Genomic DNA, 21,093 nt, shown 5'->3' with positions numbered 1-21,093 from the left:
ACAGACTGGATTTTACATATGACAAAGCCATAGAAACTTCTGTGAAGAGCAATGTGGTCCCAGATGAAAACCACCCTGAGGGACTTTTTTTTTTTTTTTTTCTGGTGAGTGGGAAAAGTGGCTTCCCTCACTGGGCTTTCATTCTGGCCAGGCACATATACACAGACTGGACCAAAGAAGCTTCATACTCAAATGGGCAAGACCAAACCCCATTCAAGGGCCTAATGTTGTTTGTGACCATCCAAACCCCTTCATTTGGCACCTGCACACCTGGAGGATAGCTTTTATTTGGCACTTAAAAATACTTAAGAACACTCTTGTGAAAATATCCATATTATGATCTAATAAATGGTAATAAGCTGGCTGCTCTCTAAGATGACAGGCAAATACAGAATGAGCTTTCAGGATCTGTGTAACTGACCGACGGTCAACAGTATATAGTTAATAGCAAGCCAATAATTGATGGAAGGCTGCGTATGGTGGCTCATGTCTGTAGTCCCAGCACTTTGGGAGGCTGAGACAAGAGGACTGCTTGAGCCCAGGAGTTCAGGACCAGCTTGGGCAACAGAGTGAGACTCCTGTCTCTAAAAAAAATTTAAAAATTAGCCAGGTGTGGTGGCATGTGCCATAATTCCCAGCAACTTGGGAGGCTGAGGCAGGGGGATTGTTTGAGCCTAGAAGGTTGAGGCTGCAGTAAGCTGTGCTGTCATGACTCTGACTGCACTCCAGCTTAGGCAAGAGAATGAGACCTTGTCCCTCTCTTAAAAAAAAAAAAAAAAAAAAGATGAATTCCCACTTGCCCATAATACTGAGAATACAGGGTGATTTTAGGCTTAAGCTAAATTCTAACTCCTTTCTCCACAACTGTTAACAGTTAAGCCTTTTCTGCAAAGTCAAGGATGCTAATAAGAGATGCTTGAAATGCTTATAAGAGAACTGTAAGAGGTTTTGGGTTTTATCGCACAAGTTCCAAGGTGGAGGAGCAGTGACAGTGAGAGATAAGACAAGGTGAACAAGTTTAAAACCAAAAGCAGTGGACATTTATTCCTTAATTTTTGTGCGAGAGTGTAAAGATGCATTTGAAAGAACCTGATGGCTAGAGCATCAGCCATGGCTTTCAGGTTGGCCTAGTTTACAATTAGGAAAAGAAGGGGGAAAAAAAGGTAACTTGCCTAGTTCACACAAATGATGTTTCTAGCAAACACAGTTGTTTACGAGTTTCAAGCTATATTTTACTAGAGTCAAGGGAAGACTTCAAAAAGCCACATACAGTACAATTTAAAATTGTATGAACATCCTGCAAATGTTAGTGCAAAGTAATTATGTAGACTCTCCAAACAAGATTGTGCTCGTTTCCCAGGTCAATGTTGCTCTTTTATAATTACAATCACAGAGGCTTAACTTACCAAATAGCAATGCCTCTGTGTTTTATGTCCTATGTACCAAGGGAATGTCACAAGGTTTTGATGAAATGCAACTTAGTTTCATTAATAAAGCAAATTTCTTATTGAATTTAACAATCAGGTTCCTGGAATGCTGCATGTGTTAAGTTTCATGGAAATGCTCTTAAGCTTATGCCTCTATCTTGTTCAATAAAATTACTCTTAAGATATCCTTTTTACAATGTAACTGGAATTGTTTCATGATCTTAAAATGCAACCAGTATAAATGAACATTTCAGAAGTGAGAGAAAATCCGCCACTAATCTCAGCTAGACAAACTTCTTAAAAATCAAAAAGCCTATTCACACAAAATTATATGTAATGACTGTAGTAACCAGTTTATTACACAGATTAATCATTCTTGAACGTACAAGCTCCAGAGGAGCAACTGGGTCTTTAAATATACACAAGTATTTCCATCAAATGAATTTTCACCCTTACATCCAAATAGACCTAAGCAGTTAAAAACATAAGAAAAATAAGAGCTATTAGCTATGTATTAACTGAGAAACCACATACAAACCAAAGAATATGGAAGAGAGAAAGAAGGGCTGAAAGGCCAAAGGTTGAAGGGATAGGGAGATGTAAAAGAGTTGGGAACAAAGCCCATCACACTTGATGTACTAATAGCTCCAATCCATTTAAATGTTGACCAGTTAGACTTTAAAATGCAGGATGTGGGTAGAGTTTAATCTGATTGGTCATAACTTTCACCTAAGACGTAGCTCCTTCGGAATAAAATGAGTACAGACACAGCTTCATGTTCTTCACCTTGCTTTTCATAACTGTTTTGAGTTTAAATGGATTCCACTTAAAAATAATCTGCTACAGGTGAGTGGAGCCTTTTCTTTCCCATCCAAGCACACACCATACCCACCACCCCCCTCACACCCTGCTGTTATCCAAATTTAAGTCAATAAGAAAAGCCTTTAGTCTCACACCTAGGTAATGCCTGTAGAACTGGCTTGTCACACACACACTTCTCTGCTAGGAGGCAATGTTGGTACAGAAGTACAGTATTTCTAGTTTGTTGTTCCAAGTATGTACAACACGCAGCACTGCTGTATCAGGTAAACATGTGCACAGGGGAAGATGAGGCGTGGGCTCATAGAAAGCAGTCAAATGGAAATCAAAAGGACTTTCTCTTTCAGAGTTCCCCTATCTTTATTTGTAGAGGTTATCCAATAATTTCTTTAATTACATCGCATACTTCTGAGTCCATTCCCGAGCTATTCTGTTGTACCTGTACACACAAAGAGAAGCTTGGCTTAACATAGGTGTGGAGTCAGTAAGCAACAGATTCCATTCATTATCCCATCAAGTAACTTGAAGAGAGTAGCTTATAGGACATTCATGGAAAGGCCCCTTTCTATCCCAAATTTCTGATAAGCATTAATTCAATGATAATGGGAAGGAACTGTAAAATGTGAAAGTCTCCTTTAATTGCTACTTACAGAGGGTTCTGATTAAATTTTAGTATTTGTTGGCATATACCTTATTCTGTACTTTATTGGCCTATTTCTACAAAAGACGTCAACTCAATTCATTTATTTAAAATACTTGAAACTATATGATTCTACATTACATAGTTCTTGAACTCATATACTAATAATGATTAAACCGACAGAAGGCTGGGCGTGGTGGCTCACACCTGTAATCCCAGCACTTTGGGAGGCTGAGTTGGGTGGATCACTTGAGCCCAGGAGTTTGAGACCAGCCTGGGCAACATGATAAAACCCTGTTTCTACAAAAAATACAAAAATTAGCAGGGTGTGGTGGCGCATGCCTATAGTCCCAGCTACTCAGGAGGCTGAAGTGGGAAGATTGTTTGAGCTCAGGAGGCAGAGGTTGCAGTGAGCTGAGATTGCAATACTGTACTACAGCCTGGGTGACAGAGTGAGGCTCTGTCTCAAAAAAAAGGCGGGGGGCAGGAAACAAACTTTCTTTTCACATCAATAAAACAACTGGTTCTGGTAGAACTTATTTCAACAATTCGGTTGACAAAATGAATGGGTTTATTGCTTCAGAAGAACATTCGAATAAAGTAAGCAGAGCAAATGGTTCTATAATTCTCCTATTAAAAAGGGGGTGCTAGGCCGGGTATGGTGGCTCACGCCTGTAATCCCAGTACTTTGGGAGGCTGGGGCAGCTGCATCACTTGAGGTCAGGAGTTCCAGACCAACCTGGCCAACATGGCAAAATCCCGTCTCTACTGAAAACACAAAAATTAGCCAGGCATGGTGGTGTGCGCCTGTAATCCCAGCTACTCAGGAGGCTAAGGCAGAAGAATCACTTGAGCCTGGGAGGCAGAGGTTGCAGTGAGCCCAGATTGTGCCACTGCATTCCACCTGGGCAACGGAGCAAGACTCTGTCTCAAAAAAAAAAAAAAAATTAGCTGGATGTGATGGCATGTGCCTGTGGTCCCAGCTACTTGGGAAGCTCAGATGGGAGGACTACTTGAGTCTGGGAGGTTGAGGTTACAGTGAGCTGTGATTGTGCCACTGCATTCCAGTCTGGGCAACAGAGCAAGACTCCGCCTAAAAAAAAAAAAAGGGGGGGGGGGGGGGGGTGGGTATGCTGGCCTCGCACGATAACTCATGCCTATAACAACAGCACTTTGGGAGGCTGAGGCAGGAGGCCTGCTTGAGGCCAGGAATTAGAGACCAGCCTGTGCAACATAGTGAGATCCTGTCTCTACAAAAAATAAAAATAAAAAAAAAACAAATTAGCCAGGTGTAGTGGCATGTACTAGCAGTTCCAGCTACAGGGGAGGCTGGAAAGGTGTAGTGGCATGTACTAGCAGTCCCAGCTACTGGGGAGGCTGGGGTGGGAGGATCACTTGAGCCCATGAGTTTGACACTGCAGTGAGCCATGATTGTGCCACTGTACTCCAGTCTGGGCTGAAGAACAAGACCCTGTCTCTGGAAAAAAAAAGTGGGGGGTTAGAGGGTGGGGGCAGTGCGGTTTGGGAAAGTTCTGTTCAACAGTGTTCAACATTACTCCATGATGACTTGGGAAATGACTTCTGGTAAGCATTCAGACCCACAATTCTAAATACTGGACAAAACAGTTCTCTAATCAAAAAAATTTGAGAACAAATTCACAAACAGGAAAAAGCAAGAACCAACTACTGCTAGAATACCCCATTCCCAGTGTTACCTCCATTAAAAACAAAAACGTATCTATGCCTCTCTAATCCATTAGAACTCAAGTTGGAGACGGGAGTCTTGCTCTGTCACCCAGGCTGAAGTGCAGTGGTGCAACAGCTCACTGCAACCTGCACGTCCTGAGTTTAAGCAATTCTCTCAGCCTCTCAAGTAGCTGGGATTACAGGTGCCCGCCACCATGCCTGGCTAATTTTTGTATTTTTAGTAGAGATGGGGTTTCACCCTGTCGGCCAGGCTGGTCTCAAACTCCTGACCTTGTGATCCGCCCACCTCAGCCTCCCAAAGTGCCGGCGTTACAGGCGTGAGCCACCGCGCCCGGCCCTAAAAAAACTATCCACCCTCTCCTATCTAGTTCCTCTTAGAACTTCACTGAATAGTACATAAAACAACAGATGTTATTAGTGCTGGGCATGGTGGGCATGCTTATAATCCTAACTACTCCAGAGGCTGAGGTAGGGAGTTTGAGACCAACCCAGGCAACATAGCAAGACTCCATCTCAAAAGAAAAGAAAAAATGCTACTAGAACACTTTTAGCTACTATCTCTTTTGATATCTTGACCTCTGTTCAATAATTCATAGTACAATTCTAAAATACCCAAATTCTACATCAAGTTTTGTTTTTAAAAGAAATTTGGGGCTTTCATGTCTAATGACATTTATTTACTTTCTTCCTTTAGATTATGCCAAATGGTAGAAAATCAATTCTCTTTTCCCATTAATTCACAAATACCTATGGCAGGCAAATGGGCACTTGATGAAAAATGCTTTATATATCAAAAGCCAAGCATAAGGCATTAAGCTGTTGAAAAATATACCACAGGAAAGTGTTTGTATGGGTGCGGTGGCTCACACCTGTAATCCCAGCACTTTGGGAGGCCTAGGCAGGCAGATCATTTGAGGTCAGGAGTTCGAAACCAGCCTGGCCAACATGGTGAAAGTCTCTACTAAAACTACAAAGAAAAATGAATCTGGCGTGGGTGGCCTGCGCCTGTAATCCCATCTACTCGGGAGGCTGAGGCATGAGAATCACTTGAACCCAGGAGGCGGAGGTTGCAGTGAGCCAAGATTGCACTACTGCACTCCAGCCTGGGTAACAGAGTAAGACTCTGTCTCAAAAAAAAAAAAAAAAAAAAAAAAAAAAAGTTTTTGTAGACAAGAGGAGTCACATGAAACAATCAGGGATAAGACTGGCATCATCTACTTATAATAATACTCAATGCATATATTCCTCTTTTCTAGCCCCAGGAGAGTATATTAGGACTTCACTTTAAATATCTGGCCCATATTCAGCCCTTAAACAAGAAAGATTTATGACAAACATCTCTATCCCACCACAGATAACTTTCCATCTTGAGGCCATACTTACTTTTCTCTATCTGTTTTGTAGATCCGAGCAATCTCAGGCACTAAAGGATCATCTGGATTGGGATCACACAACAGAGAACAGATGGACAAGAGTACTAGAATGAAAAAAATCATATAAATCAGTAGAGGATAAAAGCAAAGGGTTGAGAGAAACATGAGACGCCAAAACATGAGAAAATTCTAAGAATTTATACTGTAATGCCTAGCAGCTTTGTTAAGTTTTACTTAACTTTATATTAACAGGAACCAACAAGGATGATCATGATTATTATTATTATTTTTTTTTTTTTTAGCAGAGTTGGGGTTTCACCATGTTGGCCAGGCTGGTCTCAAACTACTGACCTCAGGTGATCCACTCACCTCAGCCTCCCAAAGTCCTGGGATTACAGGCTTGAGCCACCGTGCCTGGCCTAATTTTTGTATTTTTAGTAGAGACAGGGTTTCGCCATGTTGGTCAGGCTGGTCTTGAACTCGTGACCTCGTGATTCACCTGCCTTGGCCTCCCAAAATGCTGGGATTACAAGCGTGAGCCACCACACCCGGCAAATAGTTTTTTTATTTTTTTATTTTTTGAGACGGAGTCTGGCTCTGTCGCCCAGACTGGAGTGCAGTGGCGCTGTCTAGGCTCACTGCAAGCCCCGCCTCCCAGGTTCACGCCATACTTCTGCCTCAGCCTCCTGAGTAGCTGGGACTACAGGCGCCCGCCACCACACCTGGCTAATTTTTTGTATTTTTAGTAGAGACGGGGTTTCACTATGTTAGCCAGGATGGTCTCGATCTCCTGACCTCGTGATCCGCCCACCTTAGCCTCCCAAAGTGCTGGGATTACAGGTGTGAGCCACCACACCCAGCCTACCAACAAGGATTTTAAGAAGCTTAAACAGATTTCAGGTTAGGTCATTAAAAAAATAAAAATGAAGGCTGGCTGCAGTGGCTCACGCCTGTAATCCCAGCACTTTGGGAGGCGGAGGCGGGTGGATCACGAGATCAAGAGATTGAGACCATCCTGGCCAACACGGTAAAACCCCATCCAAAGACAGGCCAAGTGTGATGGCTCACTCCTGTAATCATAGCACTTTGGGAGGCCACAGCAGAAGGACAGCTTCAGGTCAGGAGTCTGAGGACTGGCCTAGGCAACAGAGTGAGATTCTGTCTCTACAAAAAATAAAAATATTAGCTGGATTAGCCCTATTAGCTGGATTAGCCGTTAGGCACACTCCTATGGTCCCAGCTACTCAGGAGGCTGAGGTGGGAGGATCACTTACGCCCAAGAGGTTAAGGCTGTATTGAGCTGTGTTCACACTACTGCACTCCAACCTGGGTGACACAGTGAGACCCTGTCTCAAAAAGAAAAAAAAAAAAAAAGACAGCCACACTACTGAATATTCTTAGCAAAAATGACAACCATAAAATCCAACAATCACTGTTTTCCAGTGGCAGGCACCACATTCAGACAATTGTTTTGTTTAATTTTCAGTTGAAAACAATTCAGTCTAAATCAAGAACATAAATGCAAACACTTGCCCCCAAATGGGGATGGTCATACACTCATTACAGAGAATACAACATACTTCTATGAATGTCTCAAATTCTCTTCAGTGACAATTTAGAATCTCATCTAAGCCATTTCCTCGGTGACAACCTGGGATGTAGCAGAGAAATCTCAAGTGTAATTTCCTTTGTTCAAATCTGTCATTAACTTATGTTTTAAAATATTTATTTATTTAGAGACAGGGTCTCACTCTGTCACCCAGGCTGGAGTGCAGTGGCACAGTCTTGGCTCACTGCAGCCTAAACCTCCTGGGCTCAAGTCATCATCCTCCCACCTCACTCTCTAGGTGAGACTATAGGTGAGTGCCACCATATCCAGCTAATTTTCTTTGTATTTTTTGTAGAGGTTGGGTTTTGCCATGTTGGCCAGGCTAGTCTTGATCTCCTAGGCTCAAGTGATCCACCTGCCTCGGCCTCCTGAAGTGCTGAGATTACAGGTGTGAACTACCACATCCGGCCATATCTATCATTAACTTATGCATTCCTTACTGAATGCAAAGGGGGCATAAAGTCACTGATTACATTAAGTTCAGCAGCCTCTGACATAATGAAATAAATTTAAATCCTTCTATACTAATGCTAATAGAGCTCAGCCATATTTACTTTCTCTAATGTTCTGTACCAAAAGATAATAACTCTCAGCCCACTTTACTCCCAACACATAAATTCAGCAGAGAAAGGATTCACTCATATTCCTACCAAATCTATCCTATAGAGATCAAGGGCTTTTGAGAAGTAAAGAAAAAGTTGGCATGCCCTATTCAGTTTGGTAACAAAAATGCTATTTCCTTGCCTTAAGAGTATATGAAAAGTTTTTTTTAAAAATCAGGAGAGATGTTTTCTGACTCTTCATTCCTGTTGCCCACAATTCTGGCAGCTGGCATTCCAAAAACATTTTCCTATTGTTAGGTGTCATCACCTGAAGCCCTCTTCAAGCATAGAACATTCTAACATCAATTAGGAAAGACTTCATGTATTTCCTGGAAATGACAACAGGGAAGTTAGAAATTTTTGAATGTTCCTTTAACTTATTCTTCTAAATATTCTAGTAAGTCAACTTTAAAGGACAGGTTAAAGGGCTTTTCTTTCTTTCCAGGAAAGGAAAGTAGGGTACTGGCTATCTGGACCTTGTGAAAAGATTTTTAGTACACTACTTAGCTTCTTGATTTCATGAAAAATTCATTTTGGTTTATAATATACTGATATGGTTTGGATCTGTGTCCCCACACAAATCTCATGTTCAACTGTAATCCCCAACATTGGAGGTGGGGCCTGGTGGGAGGCTACTGGATTATGGGGGTGCATCCTTCATGAATGGTTTAGCACCATCCCTTTGGTGCTGTTCTTGTGATAGAGTTCTCATGAGATCTGGCTGTTTAACAGTGTGTGGCACCTCCCCCATCTCTCTCGGTCCTGCTATTGCCATGTGAGACAGGTGGCTCCCCCTTTGCCTTCTGCCATGAGTAAAAGCTCCCGAGGACTCCGCAGAAGCAGATGCTGCCATACTTTCTGTATAGCCCACAGAACTGTGAGCCAATTAAACCTCCTTTTTTTTTTTTTTTTTTTTTTTGAGACGGAGTTTCGCTCTCGTTGCCCAGGCTGGAGTGCAATGGCAAGATCTCAGCATCCTCCAACCTCCGCCTCCCGGGTTCAAGTGATTCTCCCGCCTCAAGTGGCTGGGATTACAGGCATGCACCACCAAGCCAGGCTAATTTTTGTATTTTTGGTAGAGATGGAGTTTCTTCATGTTGGTCAGGCTGGTCTCAAACTCCCGACCTCAGTGATCTGCCCGTCTCGGCCTCCCAAAGTGCTGGGATTACAAGCATGAGCCACGGCACCTGGCAAACCCCTTTTCTTTATAAATTATCCAGTCTCAGGTATTTCTTTATAGCAGTGCAAGAATGGACTGATACATATACTATACCTTCTTCTGTAAAGATAATAACTCTTATTTCTATAACCTGTATATTCTCTTCGCTGAACTTTTACCTATATATATTTTTCTTCATCAGTACTACTTTTTTCTTTTTTTGAGACAGACTCTTGCTCTGTTGCCCAGGCTGGAGCACAGTGGTGTGATTTGGCTCACTGCAACCTCCACCTCCCAGGTTCAAGTGATTCTTGTGCCTCAGCCTCCCAAGTAGTTGGGACTATAGACACACACCACCCTACCCAGCTAATTTTTGTATTATTGGTAGAAATGGGGTTTCACTATGTTGGCCAGGCTGTTCTTAAACTCCTGACCTCAAGTGATCCACCTTCCTCGGCCTCTCAAAGTGGATTACAGTCATGAGCCACTGCGCCTGGCCAGTATTACTCATTTTCACTAGTGTTACAACAAAAGTTACTTTCACTTCTAAAAACATATAACCAAATGGCTTTATGGCACACTTATCTGCTTCCCTTCAGTTTTTTTCAGTGTTTTTTTTTTGTTTTGTTTTGTTTTTTAATATTTAGGTCCTCATCATGGATCTTCAAAGTAGAGGGAATACTGGGTCAAAATTTCTGTCCTTGAAGACAGACTATATGTTAAAGGAATAATATCATATACAGGATTAAGGCATTTCATAGAACTACTTGCCCATACATTCAATTTACAAAAAGGGACTCATTAAAACCTTAAACCTGAGACAGTTAATACAATCAAATTCAACAAAATGGCACTGCAATTATTTTAAAGGATAGCTATCCAGACAGAGAGAACCTAACAAATCAGACTTGTAACAGTCGTTATCATTTAGAATAGCTGAAAAAAAAAAAAAAATCAATGCTAGGCAAGAGAAGGGGAAGAACAAAAAGAGATATGGCAATAATTTCAGCTATCTTGTGCCTCCAACACCTCACCCCACCAAACACACACCTCTCACATAATTCCACTTATCTTGGTCCCATTACTAGATTTACATCTCTATTGCTATTTGGTGAAGGAAGTGCACCAATGGGACCCTCACCAGGCCAGGCACAGGTCCACAAACACTTTCTCAAGTAGCTCTTGAATTGTAAGGGGGCCTACCAAAAGAAAAGGGGAACTTCTCTAAAAAACTATTTCATTACAACTTTAAAAAAATGTGGTTCTCTGGCATACTGTTTTTATTTCTGCCTAGGACTCCAAAAATTTTAAATTAATGCCTCAGAGTTTTGTTTGCTTTAAAAAATTAATATGTGGCCAGGAGCGGTGGCTCACACCTGTAATCTCCAGCACTTTGGGAGGCTGAGGCGGGCGGATCACCTGAGGTTGGGAGTTCGAGACCAGCCTGACTAACATGGAGAAACTCCATCTCTACTAAAAATACAAAATTATCTGGGCGTGGTGGCACATGCCCTGTAATCCCAGCTGCTCAGAAGGCTGAGGCAGGAGAATGGCTTGAACCCGCGAGGTGGAGGTTGTGGTGAGCCGAGATTGCGCCACTGCACTCCAGCCTGGGCAACAAGAGTGAAACTCCTTCTCAAAAAAAAAAAAAAAAAAAAATTTTTTTAAGATTGAGTCTTGACATCCAAGTGATAACATGACAAATACCCAACACTTTTGACAACTGTGCCTTTATCTCAGTTTTTGGAGTACTTACAAGGAACCAGTTAACTGTCTGTTTTTGCTTCTTTAATCTTTGTAACAACAATGAAATATTTATCATTGTTCCTTTTCTACAGATGAAAAAACTGAGGAATACAGGGACCAATGTCTCTCTAGTCTCATTTAATAAGAGGTGCATCTGAGATCTGAACACAGGCAATTGGATCTACAATCTATGTTCTTTACCATGAAACTATGTCGCTTCCTGTCTAAATACATGCATTAAACAAATGGTAAATTATAAGCAGATAATTTCTACTTAATGGTTCAAATGGTAAATTATAAGCAGATAATTTCTACTAAAAATACAAAAATTAGCCAGGCGTGGTGGTGGGTGTCTGTAATCCCAGCTACTTGGGAGGCTGAGGCAGGAGAATTGCTTGAACCCGGGAGGCGGAGGTTGCAGTCAGTCAAGATCACACCATTGCACTCCAGCCTGGGCAACAAGAGCGAAACTCCGTCTCAAAAAAAAAACAAAAAACAAAAAACAAAAACAAAACAAAACAAAACAAAAAAAATCACATACCACGTTTCACCACACAAATACCAAAACTAACATTGCTTGTCTATTTCTGGACATTTAACATACTTTTATATGTAACTCTTGTTACAGTGTATATGCCTTTTTTCTTCTTTTCTCAAGCACAGTATTTTCCTATTTTCACAATATTTGTAAAGAACAATACTTTTTTTTTTTTTTTTTGGAGACAAAGTCTCCCTCTGTCACCCAGGCTAGAGTGCAGTGGTACCATCTTGACTCACTGCAACCTCCGTCTCCTGAGTTCAAGTGATTCTCCCGCCTCAGCCTCCTGAGTAGTTGGGACTACAGGCACGCGCCATCACACCTGGCTAATTTTTGTATTTTTAGTAAAGATGGGGTTTTGCCATGTTGGCCAAGCTGGTCTCAAACTCCTGGTCTCAAGTGATCTGCCCACCTCAGCCTCACAAAGTTCTAGGATTACAGGCATGAACCACTGTGCCTGGCCAGGGTCAACACTCTTTTAAATGCATGTGCTAGAACCGATTTACTTTTTCCTCTATTGTAAGTAACCTCCAATTTTCAGAACTAAATCACAATGTCACAAATGTACTTGCATACAAAGTTTTTTCAGCATTTGGGATTGTTTTCTTAGTATAAATAAATGAAACCAGAATTATTGGGTGAATGGGCATGGATGATTAAGTCTCTTAACACATACTGGCAGACTGGGCTCTACAAATCTATACCTCTACTTGAAGTATATGAGTGTTCATTTCAATATACCTCATTAGCATTTTGTCTTCTTTTAAAAATATCTTTGTTAATTAAAAAGGTAAAAAATAGGAATGTAACATTCATTTATTTATTCTTTGGTTCCCCTGTGTCCATTCATCTATTGGGATCTGAATTTTTTTCTGATTTTTGTACTTCATATTTTAAACATATTAATACATATTAATACATACCATATTTGATTTTTCTCTTAAACAACTGATTTCATTTCCACAAAAGTACATCCAGTGAGCTCTTTTATCATCTTTCAGGGTAGAGCAGTGAGATCTGATAAATATTCTTGTTTTTGAGACGGAGTCTCACTCTGTCCCCCAGGCTGGCCAGGCTGGAGTGCAGTGGCGCGATCTCGGCTCACTGCAACCTCCGCCTCCCGGGTTCAAGCGATTCTTCTGCCACGGCCTCCCAAAGTGCTGGGATTAAAGGCGTGAGCCACTGTGCCAGGCCATAAATACTCGTTTTTGTTTTTCTTTATAAATTCTAGATTATTTGGCTGGGCACGGTGGCTCATGCCTGTAATCCCAGCACTTTGGGAGGCCGAGGCAGGCAGATCATAAGGTCAGGCGTTCGAGACCAGCCTGGCCAACATGGCGAAACCCAGTCTCTACTAAAAATACAAAAATTAGCCAGGAGTGGTGACGGGTGCCTGTAATCCCAGCTACAAGGGAGGCTGAGGCAGGAGAATCGCTTGAACCCAGGAGGCGGAGGTTTCAATGAGCCAAGATTGCACCACTGCAGTCTAGCCTGGGCGACAGAGTGAGACTCCATCTCAAAAAAAAAAAAAAAAAAAAAAAATCTAGATTATTTTAACCCAACTGTGATTTCATCTGGGAATAATGTTGAAGGGTTGTACAATTTCAAATCAACACATTAAGACAACAACTACATCATTCAGTTCATTGATACAGAAACCTAAAGACAGGAGCTGGTAAAATATTTACCTATATTTTGTTCTTCAAGAACCTAATGTCTATGTTTACAGCATAGGCATTTGTCTAAAGGGCTGGTCTATTTCCTATTCTGCAATAGTATCTATCTTTTTCCATTCATGAATCTCAAGGTTGGAAGAGATGTTAATTGTGTTCTACTTTATGGTCTAAAAAAACATTCATACCAGTGTCCATACTTTTTTTTTGAGATGGAGTCTCACTCTGTCGCCCAGGCTGGAGTGCAGTGGCGCAATCTCTGCTCACTGCAAGCTCTGCCTCCCGGGTTCACGCCATTCTCCTGCCTCAGCCTCCCGAGTAACTGGGACTACAGGCACCTGCCACCATGCCCGGCTAATTTTTTTGTATTTTTAGTAGAGACGGGGTTTCACCATGTTAGCCAGGATGGTCTCGATCTCCTGACCTTGTGATCCGCCCACCTTGGCCTCCCAAAGTGCTGGGATTACAGGCATGAGCCACGGCGCCAGGCCCAGTGTCCATCTTCTAACCTATGCTTGAGTAGCACAATTGACAGACTAGTCACTACTACTTTTGCTTGAAAAATCCAACTCGTTTTCAGTTCTCAAGGTCCATTTCAGAATAAGAAGAATTGCTATCTCTTCTTAAAAGAAACATAAGTAATCTTTTCAAAAATAAATAACTCTAAAAAGACAAAAGACATGGTTGCTTTATCTTGATATCAAATACCCACTGTTACCTTTTGAAATAGTTAGTGCTGGAGACCACTGTGACCGTAGAATATCAAGACAAATGCTGCCATTACTGTTAATATTTGGATGATAAATTCTTGTTGTAAATGCAACCTACAGAAAGAAAGGAAACTTTCTGTAAACTAGTTTATTAGTGTTATAGAAAGTACATTAAAAACTGCCACATTTCAATTAATTACCTTAGGTGGTTTGAAGGGGTAATCTGTTGGGAAATGAATTGTCAAGAAAAATACTCCACCCTGATAGGGACTGTCATTCTGTTGATAACAAGAAAAGTGGGATTAAAATGAGTAAATTACATAAACTGTTTATTCTGAAATTAATCTGAATACTTACTGGCCCCATTATTGTAGCTTGCCAATGGAACACTGAAAAATAACAAGAAAAAAGTCACCATGTAACAATATCTACATTGTATCTACGCCACAGTAACATATCATTCCCCTTCTAATCCAAATTCATTTATAAATAATATGATAATGAGTGTGAGCAAGATGAGGAACATAAATTAACAGTCTAAAGAAACAAGAAAAATGACTAGAATGGCCTAGATCACTGATAAGGTGCTCAACGAAAAATATTTAGAGCCAGGTGTGGTGGCTCACACTTGTAATCCCAACACTTTGAGAAGCTGAGGTGAGAGGACTGCTTGAGCCTAAGAAGTGGAGGCTGCAATGAGCTATGACCGTGCCACTGTGAGACTCTCTCAAAAACAAAACAAAAAACCAAAGTATCTGGGCTAAAACTTCTTGAAACTTCATGTCAGGGAGACAAACTTCTTGACAAGGCTCACAGTTCTACTTTTGAACAGTTATTTCTTTACCTCACAGGGTAAATCATTTCTTCAAAACAATTACATGTAACACACTTTTTTTTTTTTTTTGAGACAGAGTCTCACTCTATCACCCAGGCTGGAGTGCAGTGGCGCAATTTCGGCTCATTGCAACCTCCGCCTCCTGGGTTCAGGCAATTCTCCTGCCTCAGCCTCCCAAGTAGCTGGGACTACAGGCAAGTGCCACCACACCTGGATAATTTTTGTACTTTTAGTAGAGACAAGGTTTTGCCACATTTGGCCAGGTCTCAAACTCCTGACCTCAGATAATCCGCCCACCTCAGCCTCCCAAAGCTGAAATTACAGGCATGACTCCTTTTATAATGCTGGTATACGGGCGACAAAACAGTAAAGTCAAGGTAGATAGTACTGAAATTAAGAAAGACTGGTTTTAACAATGAGAAAAAATTTCTAAAAACCCTTGTGTAGGTCTGTACGTTACTGGCCCTTATAAAGAAAGAAAAACATCTCTCCTAATGTAAAGGATTAGTTAAACAGGAAAAAAGAGAAAAAAGGAGTAAAATTTAAGAAGAAAATATTAGCTGAAAGCCCAAGGTTGATTTTTATAATCAACTCTAGGGATACTTCCAATAAGTTATAAACTTGTTCAATAAATAAATTATCTTCCAAATGCAGAAAATGGTGCTTGTTCCATGTTCTCATGCTACTAAGTGCAGTATGAGAGATCAAAAGCCAGAGTTTTTACTTATAAGCTACTACTTAGCACACTTACCATTCATACTATGATCTGAGCAACTTAAGGGAAGTTGTCACTGGGGTTATGTTTGAAAAACCCAAACCAGGTAAATCTTGTCACAAGGTAGAAGAAACAAGAAGACTAAGAAGCCATATAAAAATCCACCAGAATGTCAGTCCAAATCCTAAAGTTCCTTCCAACCTCCTTAATATCAAACTAATCCCTATGGTTGGTTTGTTGCTCACTGGGACTTGAACCTAAAAATAGCAGCTTGTTGATCAGGAGTTAAAGGTAAAGGATAGGAATTGCTGAGGCTCCCTTCCTTAGATTAGCCCTCACTAGTACTTACAAACATTTATATTACTCTCTGCCGACCATTTAATGGACTGAGTAAGCCAAGGACAAAGCCATTCTGGGCCACTAAAACTGGACCTAGTATCTTCGAGGGAAGTCCTATAAAAAGCCCCTTATATGCTGCTTAAAGACACAAAAGTGGGCACCTGTAGTCCCAGCTACTCAGGAGGCTGAGATGGGAGGATGATTGGAGCCCAGGAGTTCAAGTCCAGCTCAGGCAACATAGCAAGACTCTGTTTCCGAAAAAAATTAAAAACAAAAACGAGACTAAAACACACACACGCACATGCTCACACGCATGCACACACACATACACAAGAGTCTCACTCTTTTTAATCACAAATATACTTACAATTTGGGTAAATAAAACAATGATAACTAGAATTAACAACCCCCAATAACAAGGCTAAAAACACTATTAGACAAAAGAATGACCAACTGGTCAAGGGACCTGTTCTTCTACTTAATTCTTTTCTGTTATTTAAATTTGTGGTTATAACGGAAGAGTATTAATTGTACCTGCATTCCCACTCAAAGCTGTAAGAGTTGGGTAAGATAATAAGAAAGCACTGCTTTTAAGTGTTCTCAGGCACTGCCTGCCACAGCAGCGCCCTCATCTCTAATGTCTGCTGAGAAGGGGGATAAGTAAGGGGGCCTCTAGATCATGACTAGTACAAGGCAGATTACCAGCAAATTGGCCCAGTGGTAAAGCACCCAGGAAGCAACTAGCTACAGAAGTCACTCACAGGAGTACACTCTTTACTGGAAGGGTAAAGAAACCTCACTGTTACAGGTCTGGTACTGTGGTACTCTGAAAATAGATCTCATCAGAAGTCCACTGAATTCTGATTAGCCAACTTCCTTTCCAATATCTGATACAAGAAGTTGCTCACAGGCCGGGCGCGGTGGCTCACGCTTGTAATCCCAGCACTTTGGGAGGCCGAGGCGGGCGGATCACGAGGTCAGGAGATCGAGACCACGGTGAAACCCCATCTCTACTAAAAATACAAAAAAAAAAAAATTAGCTGGGCGTGGTGGCGGGCGCCTGTAGTCCCAGCTACTCTGACAGGCTGAGGCAGGAGAATGGCGTGAACCCGGGAGGCGGACCTTGCAGTGAGCCGAGATTGCGCCACTGCACTCCAGCCTGGGCGACAGAGCGAGACTCCGTCTCAAAAAAAGAAAGAAGTTGCTCAGGACTTCAAAACAAATCTACACTTCTGGCTTTTGTTACTATGCAAGAGGCAAGTGAGGCCTATCTGATGGGCCTTTATGAAGACACCAACTTATGTGCTACTCATGCCAAATATGTAACAAGTATGCCAAAAGACATCCAGCTAGCACGCCAATTACATGGAGACTGTGATTAGGATTGGGAAACATTTCATGCTCAAAAAAAAAAAAAAAAAAAATTATTTTTCTTCTGTTATTGATAGTTCTCTGTTAGATGTATTTTTCCCCCACGGGGTCAAAAGGTAACTACATATATGACTGCGAGTGGAAAAACAGGGGACAGAAATCAGGTATTGGCAGTTTTTCCATTTTAACTTGTGTGTGAATTTCTAATATAAAATTGAGGATGTAAAGCATTAATTCAAGTCAAACTATTTCGGTGAACAAGTTTCAGCAGTTCACCTTTACAACAATTATAAACAGACCTGTAAATTTTTTCTGGACAATGCTAGCAGTTGGATTTTATTTTTGTCACTAGTTATATCATTGGTTTATTATAAAAGAGAGACATGGAAATTATTTACATGATGAAAGATTTCAGAACTTTAGTGGAATGGGCAGCTTCACGTTGATGTCATTTCAATAGTGATTTATTTCAGTCTACACACTTTCCAAGAATGTCACCATCTCTAAATAAGAAATAAAACTTGTCACTAGGTGTGGTAGCTCACGCCTGTAATCCTAGCATTTTGGGAGGCCGAGGCAGGTGGCTCACCTGAGGTCAGGAGTTCGAGATCAGCCTGACCAACATAGCAAAACTCCACCTCTACTGAAAATACAAAAAATTAGCTGGGCGTGATGGCGGGCATCTGTAATCCCAGCTACTTGGGAGGCTGAGGCAGGAGAATCACTTGAACCTTGGAGGTGAATGTTGCAGTGAGCTGAGATTGAACCATTGTACTCCAGCCTGGGAAACGAGTGAAACTCCACCTCAAAAAAAAAAAAAAAAAAAAAAAAAAAAGAAAGAAAACTTGTCATCTAGAACTACTTTAGTGCCTCTATATTCCAGGAGAACTGTATCTCTAACTTCTTGCTAACTGGTGGAATTTCTCCACCCTTTCCTTTGAGCTCAGTTCAACAACTGTCAACACTACTGTTGCTTGCAATACTTTTCCTTGAGATTATTCTGGAAGCATAATGCCTCCTTTGGTTATAGTTTTGGCAGCCCTCCTTTCAACCAATACTCTGTAACAGAGTGAAAGAAACTTTCTAAATTCTTGTCCTGCCATGACTCCCGATGCTGCCACAACTTGTACGCTGCTCTCCTAGATTTACTTATTTTGAGACAGGGTTTTACTCCTGTCGCCCAGACTGGAGTAAAGGGCGCAACCTCAGCTCAACCTCACCCCCCAGGCTTAAATGATCCTCCTGTCTCAGCCTCCCGAGTAGCTGGGATCATACCCAGCTAATTTTTCTATTTTCTGTAGAGATGGGATTTTGTTATGTTGCCCAGGCTGGTCTCCAACTCCTGTACTCAAGCAATCCCCTCACCTCAGCCTCCCAAAGTGCTGGGATTACAGGTATGAGCCACTGTGCTCAGACCTTCCTGGATTTTTTTCATACCAAGCAAAAAAAAATATTTTTTTTGAGACGGAGTCTCACTCTGTTGCCCAGGCTGGAGTGCAATGGCATGATCTCAGCTCACCGCAACCTCTGGCTCCCAGGTTCAGCAATTCTCCTGCCTCAGCCTCCTGAGTAGCTGGGATTACAGGCACAGACCACCACACCTGGCTAATTTTTGTATTTTTAGTAGAGACGGGGTTTCACTATGTTGGACAGGCTGGTCTCGAACTCCTGACCTTATGATCCGCCCACTTCGACCTCCTGAAGTGCTGGGATTACAGGCATGAGCCACTGTGCCCGGCCGTAAATTTTTATTGATGGCAACTAAATGGTGTTTGTAGCGTTTTTATCATATGGTAGACTCTTCATTCATTCACTCTATTTTTCTGAGTTGTCCTACATGCAAGTATGTTTTTAATGTTGTCTGTCTCTGTACTATTCCTTTGAGTTTGCTATTAAAATATACTAAACTATTTTTTAAGAAAGCACTTAAGGCCAGGCGCAGTGGCTCACACCTGTAATCCCAGCACTTTGGTAGTCCAAGGCGGATGAATCAAGAGGCCAGGAGTTCAAGACCAGCCTGGCCAACATGGTGACACCCCGTCTCTACTAAAAATACAAAAAATTAGCTGGGCGTAGTGGCAGGTGCCTGTAATCCCAGCTACTCGGGAGGCTGAGGAAAGAGAATCGCTTGAACCCAGGAGGCGGACCACCGGATCAAAAAAAAAAAAAAAAAAAAAAAATTAAAAAAAAAAAAACAACACTTAAAAATATATTATTCTTTTAAAGATTAATCCCAGCACTTTGGGAGGCCAAGGCAGGCGGATCACCTGAGGTTGGGAGTTCAAGACCAGCCTGACTAACACGGAGAAACCCCGTCTCTACTAAAAATATAAAATTAGCCGAACATGGTGGCGCATTGCCTGTAATCCCAGCTACTCGGGAGGCTGAGGCAGAAGAATCGCTTGAACCTGGGAGACAGAGGTTGCGGTGAGCCAAGATTGCGCCATTGCACTTCAGCCTGGGCAACAAGAGCGAAACTCCATCTCAAAAAAAAAAAAAAAAAAAAAAAAGAGATGGGGTCTCACTATGTTGTCCAGGATGGTCTTGAACTCCTGGGCTCAAGGAGTTCACCCACCTCAGCCTCCCAAAGTGCTGGGATTATAGGTGTGGGTCACCACACCCAGCCAAAATATAAAAATATTGAGACAATTAAAAACATTAAATTTTCCATTAACTATTTAGGTACTAATTCTTTTCAAGATCTTCACTAGTCTTTTCAAGATCAATCTTTTTCTTTTCTTGCTAATACTACTACCAGACTTAAGTTAATAGAAAAATTTAAATCAGAATTTTTTTTTTTTTTTTTTTGAGATGGAGTCTCACTCTATCGCCTGGACTGGAGTGCAGTGGCGCGATCTTTGCTCACTGCAACCTCCGCCTCCCAGGTTCAAGCAATTCTCCTGCCTCAGCCCCCTGAGTAGCTGGGATTACAGGTGTGTGCCACCACACCCGACTAATTTTGTTGTATTTTTAGTAGAGACGGGGTTTCACCATGTCGGTCAGGCTGGTCTCGAACTCCTGACCTCAGGTGATCCACCTGCCCTGGCCTCCCAAAGTGCTGAGATTACAGGCATAAGCCACCAGGGCCCAGCCTTAAATCAGAAATTTTTAGCTAAATATTTCCTTTTTTGTGATTCCCTGTTCTTCCTACTAACGCAAAAAAAGCACAAATAGGCTGTGGGATCAAAATCTACTAACAATTGGACAATGCAGAATCCCCAACAGGGTTGAAGCAGAAATGCCAACAAGCTGCCAATGTTTACAATTACGGAAAGAATACCCTTCTGCTTTTTTTTTTTTTTTTTTAAATAGAGACGGGGTCTTGCCATGTTGCCCAGGCTGGTCTCAAACTCCTGGGCTCAAGTGATCTGCCTGCCTTGGCCTCCCAAACTGCTGGGAATATAGGCATGAGCCACCAGCAGTGCCCAGCCAGAATACCGAGATACCCTTTTTTTTTTTCTTTTTTTGAGACAGAGTCTCACTCTGTCAAGGCTGGAGTGCAACGGCACGATCTGAGCTCACTGTAACCTCTGCCTCCCAGGTTCAAGCAATTCTCCCGCTTCAGCTTCCCAAGTAGCTGGGATTATAGGTGTGCACCACCACACCCGGCTAATTTTTTGTATTTTTAGTAGAGATGGGGTTTTGTCATGTTGCCCAGACTGGTCTCAAACTCCTGAGCTCAGGCAATCCGCCCACCTTGGTCTCCCAAAGTGCTAGGATTACAGGCGTGAGCTACCACACCCGGCCAGAATACCCTTCTTGATAGAAGATGGGGAAAAAAATAAATATTTTCAACTAATATTGCAATCTTTCATACCCATGCTACAAAA

The 21,093-nt window shown here is 41.8% G+C and overlaps 1 protein-coding gene across 2 annotated transcripts in view; it reads right to left on the bottom strand.

Annotated features, from left to right (window-relative positions):
- Window positions 1-1,207: 1,207 nt before the first annotated feature.
- UBE2D2 (ubiquitin conjugating enzyme E2 D2) overlaps window positions 1,208-21,093 on the bottom strand; it is a 66,771-nt gene continuing 46,885 nt past the window's right edge. For both annotated transcript variants that reach the window (XM_032158052.2, XM_058441272.1), the window contains exons 3-7: window positions 14,361-14,392; window positions 14,204-14,281; window positions 14,012-14,117; window positions 5,977-6,070; window positions 1,208-2,685 (exon numbers count right to left, since the gene is read on the bottom strand). In XM_032158052.2, the coding sequence (XP_032013943.1) occupies window positions 2,640-2,685; window positions 5,977-6,070; window positions 14,012-14,117; window positions 14,204-14,281; window positions 14,361-14,392 (356 nt within the window). In that variant the 3' untranslated portion in view covers window positions 1,208-2,639. The remainder of the gene's footprint in view (window positions 2,686-5,976; window positions 6,071-14,011; window positions 14,118-14,203; window positions 14,282-14,360; window positions 14,393-21,093) is intronic.

This window comes from Hylobates moloch, unplaced genomic scaffold, assembly GCF_009828535.3.
Source record: "Hylobates moloch isolate HMO894 unplaced genomic scaffold, HMol_V3 SCAFFOLD_6, whole genome shotgun sequence".
Classification (NCBI taxonomy): domain Eukaryota; kingdom Metazoa; phylum Chordata; class Mammalia; order Primates; family Hylobatidae; genus Hylobates; species Hylobates moloch.
This window is presented reverse-complemented; position numbering and strand designations above follow the sequence as displayed.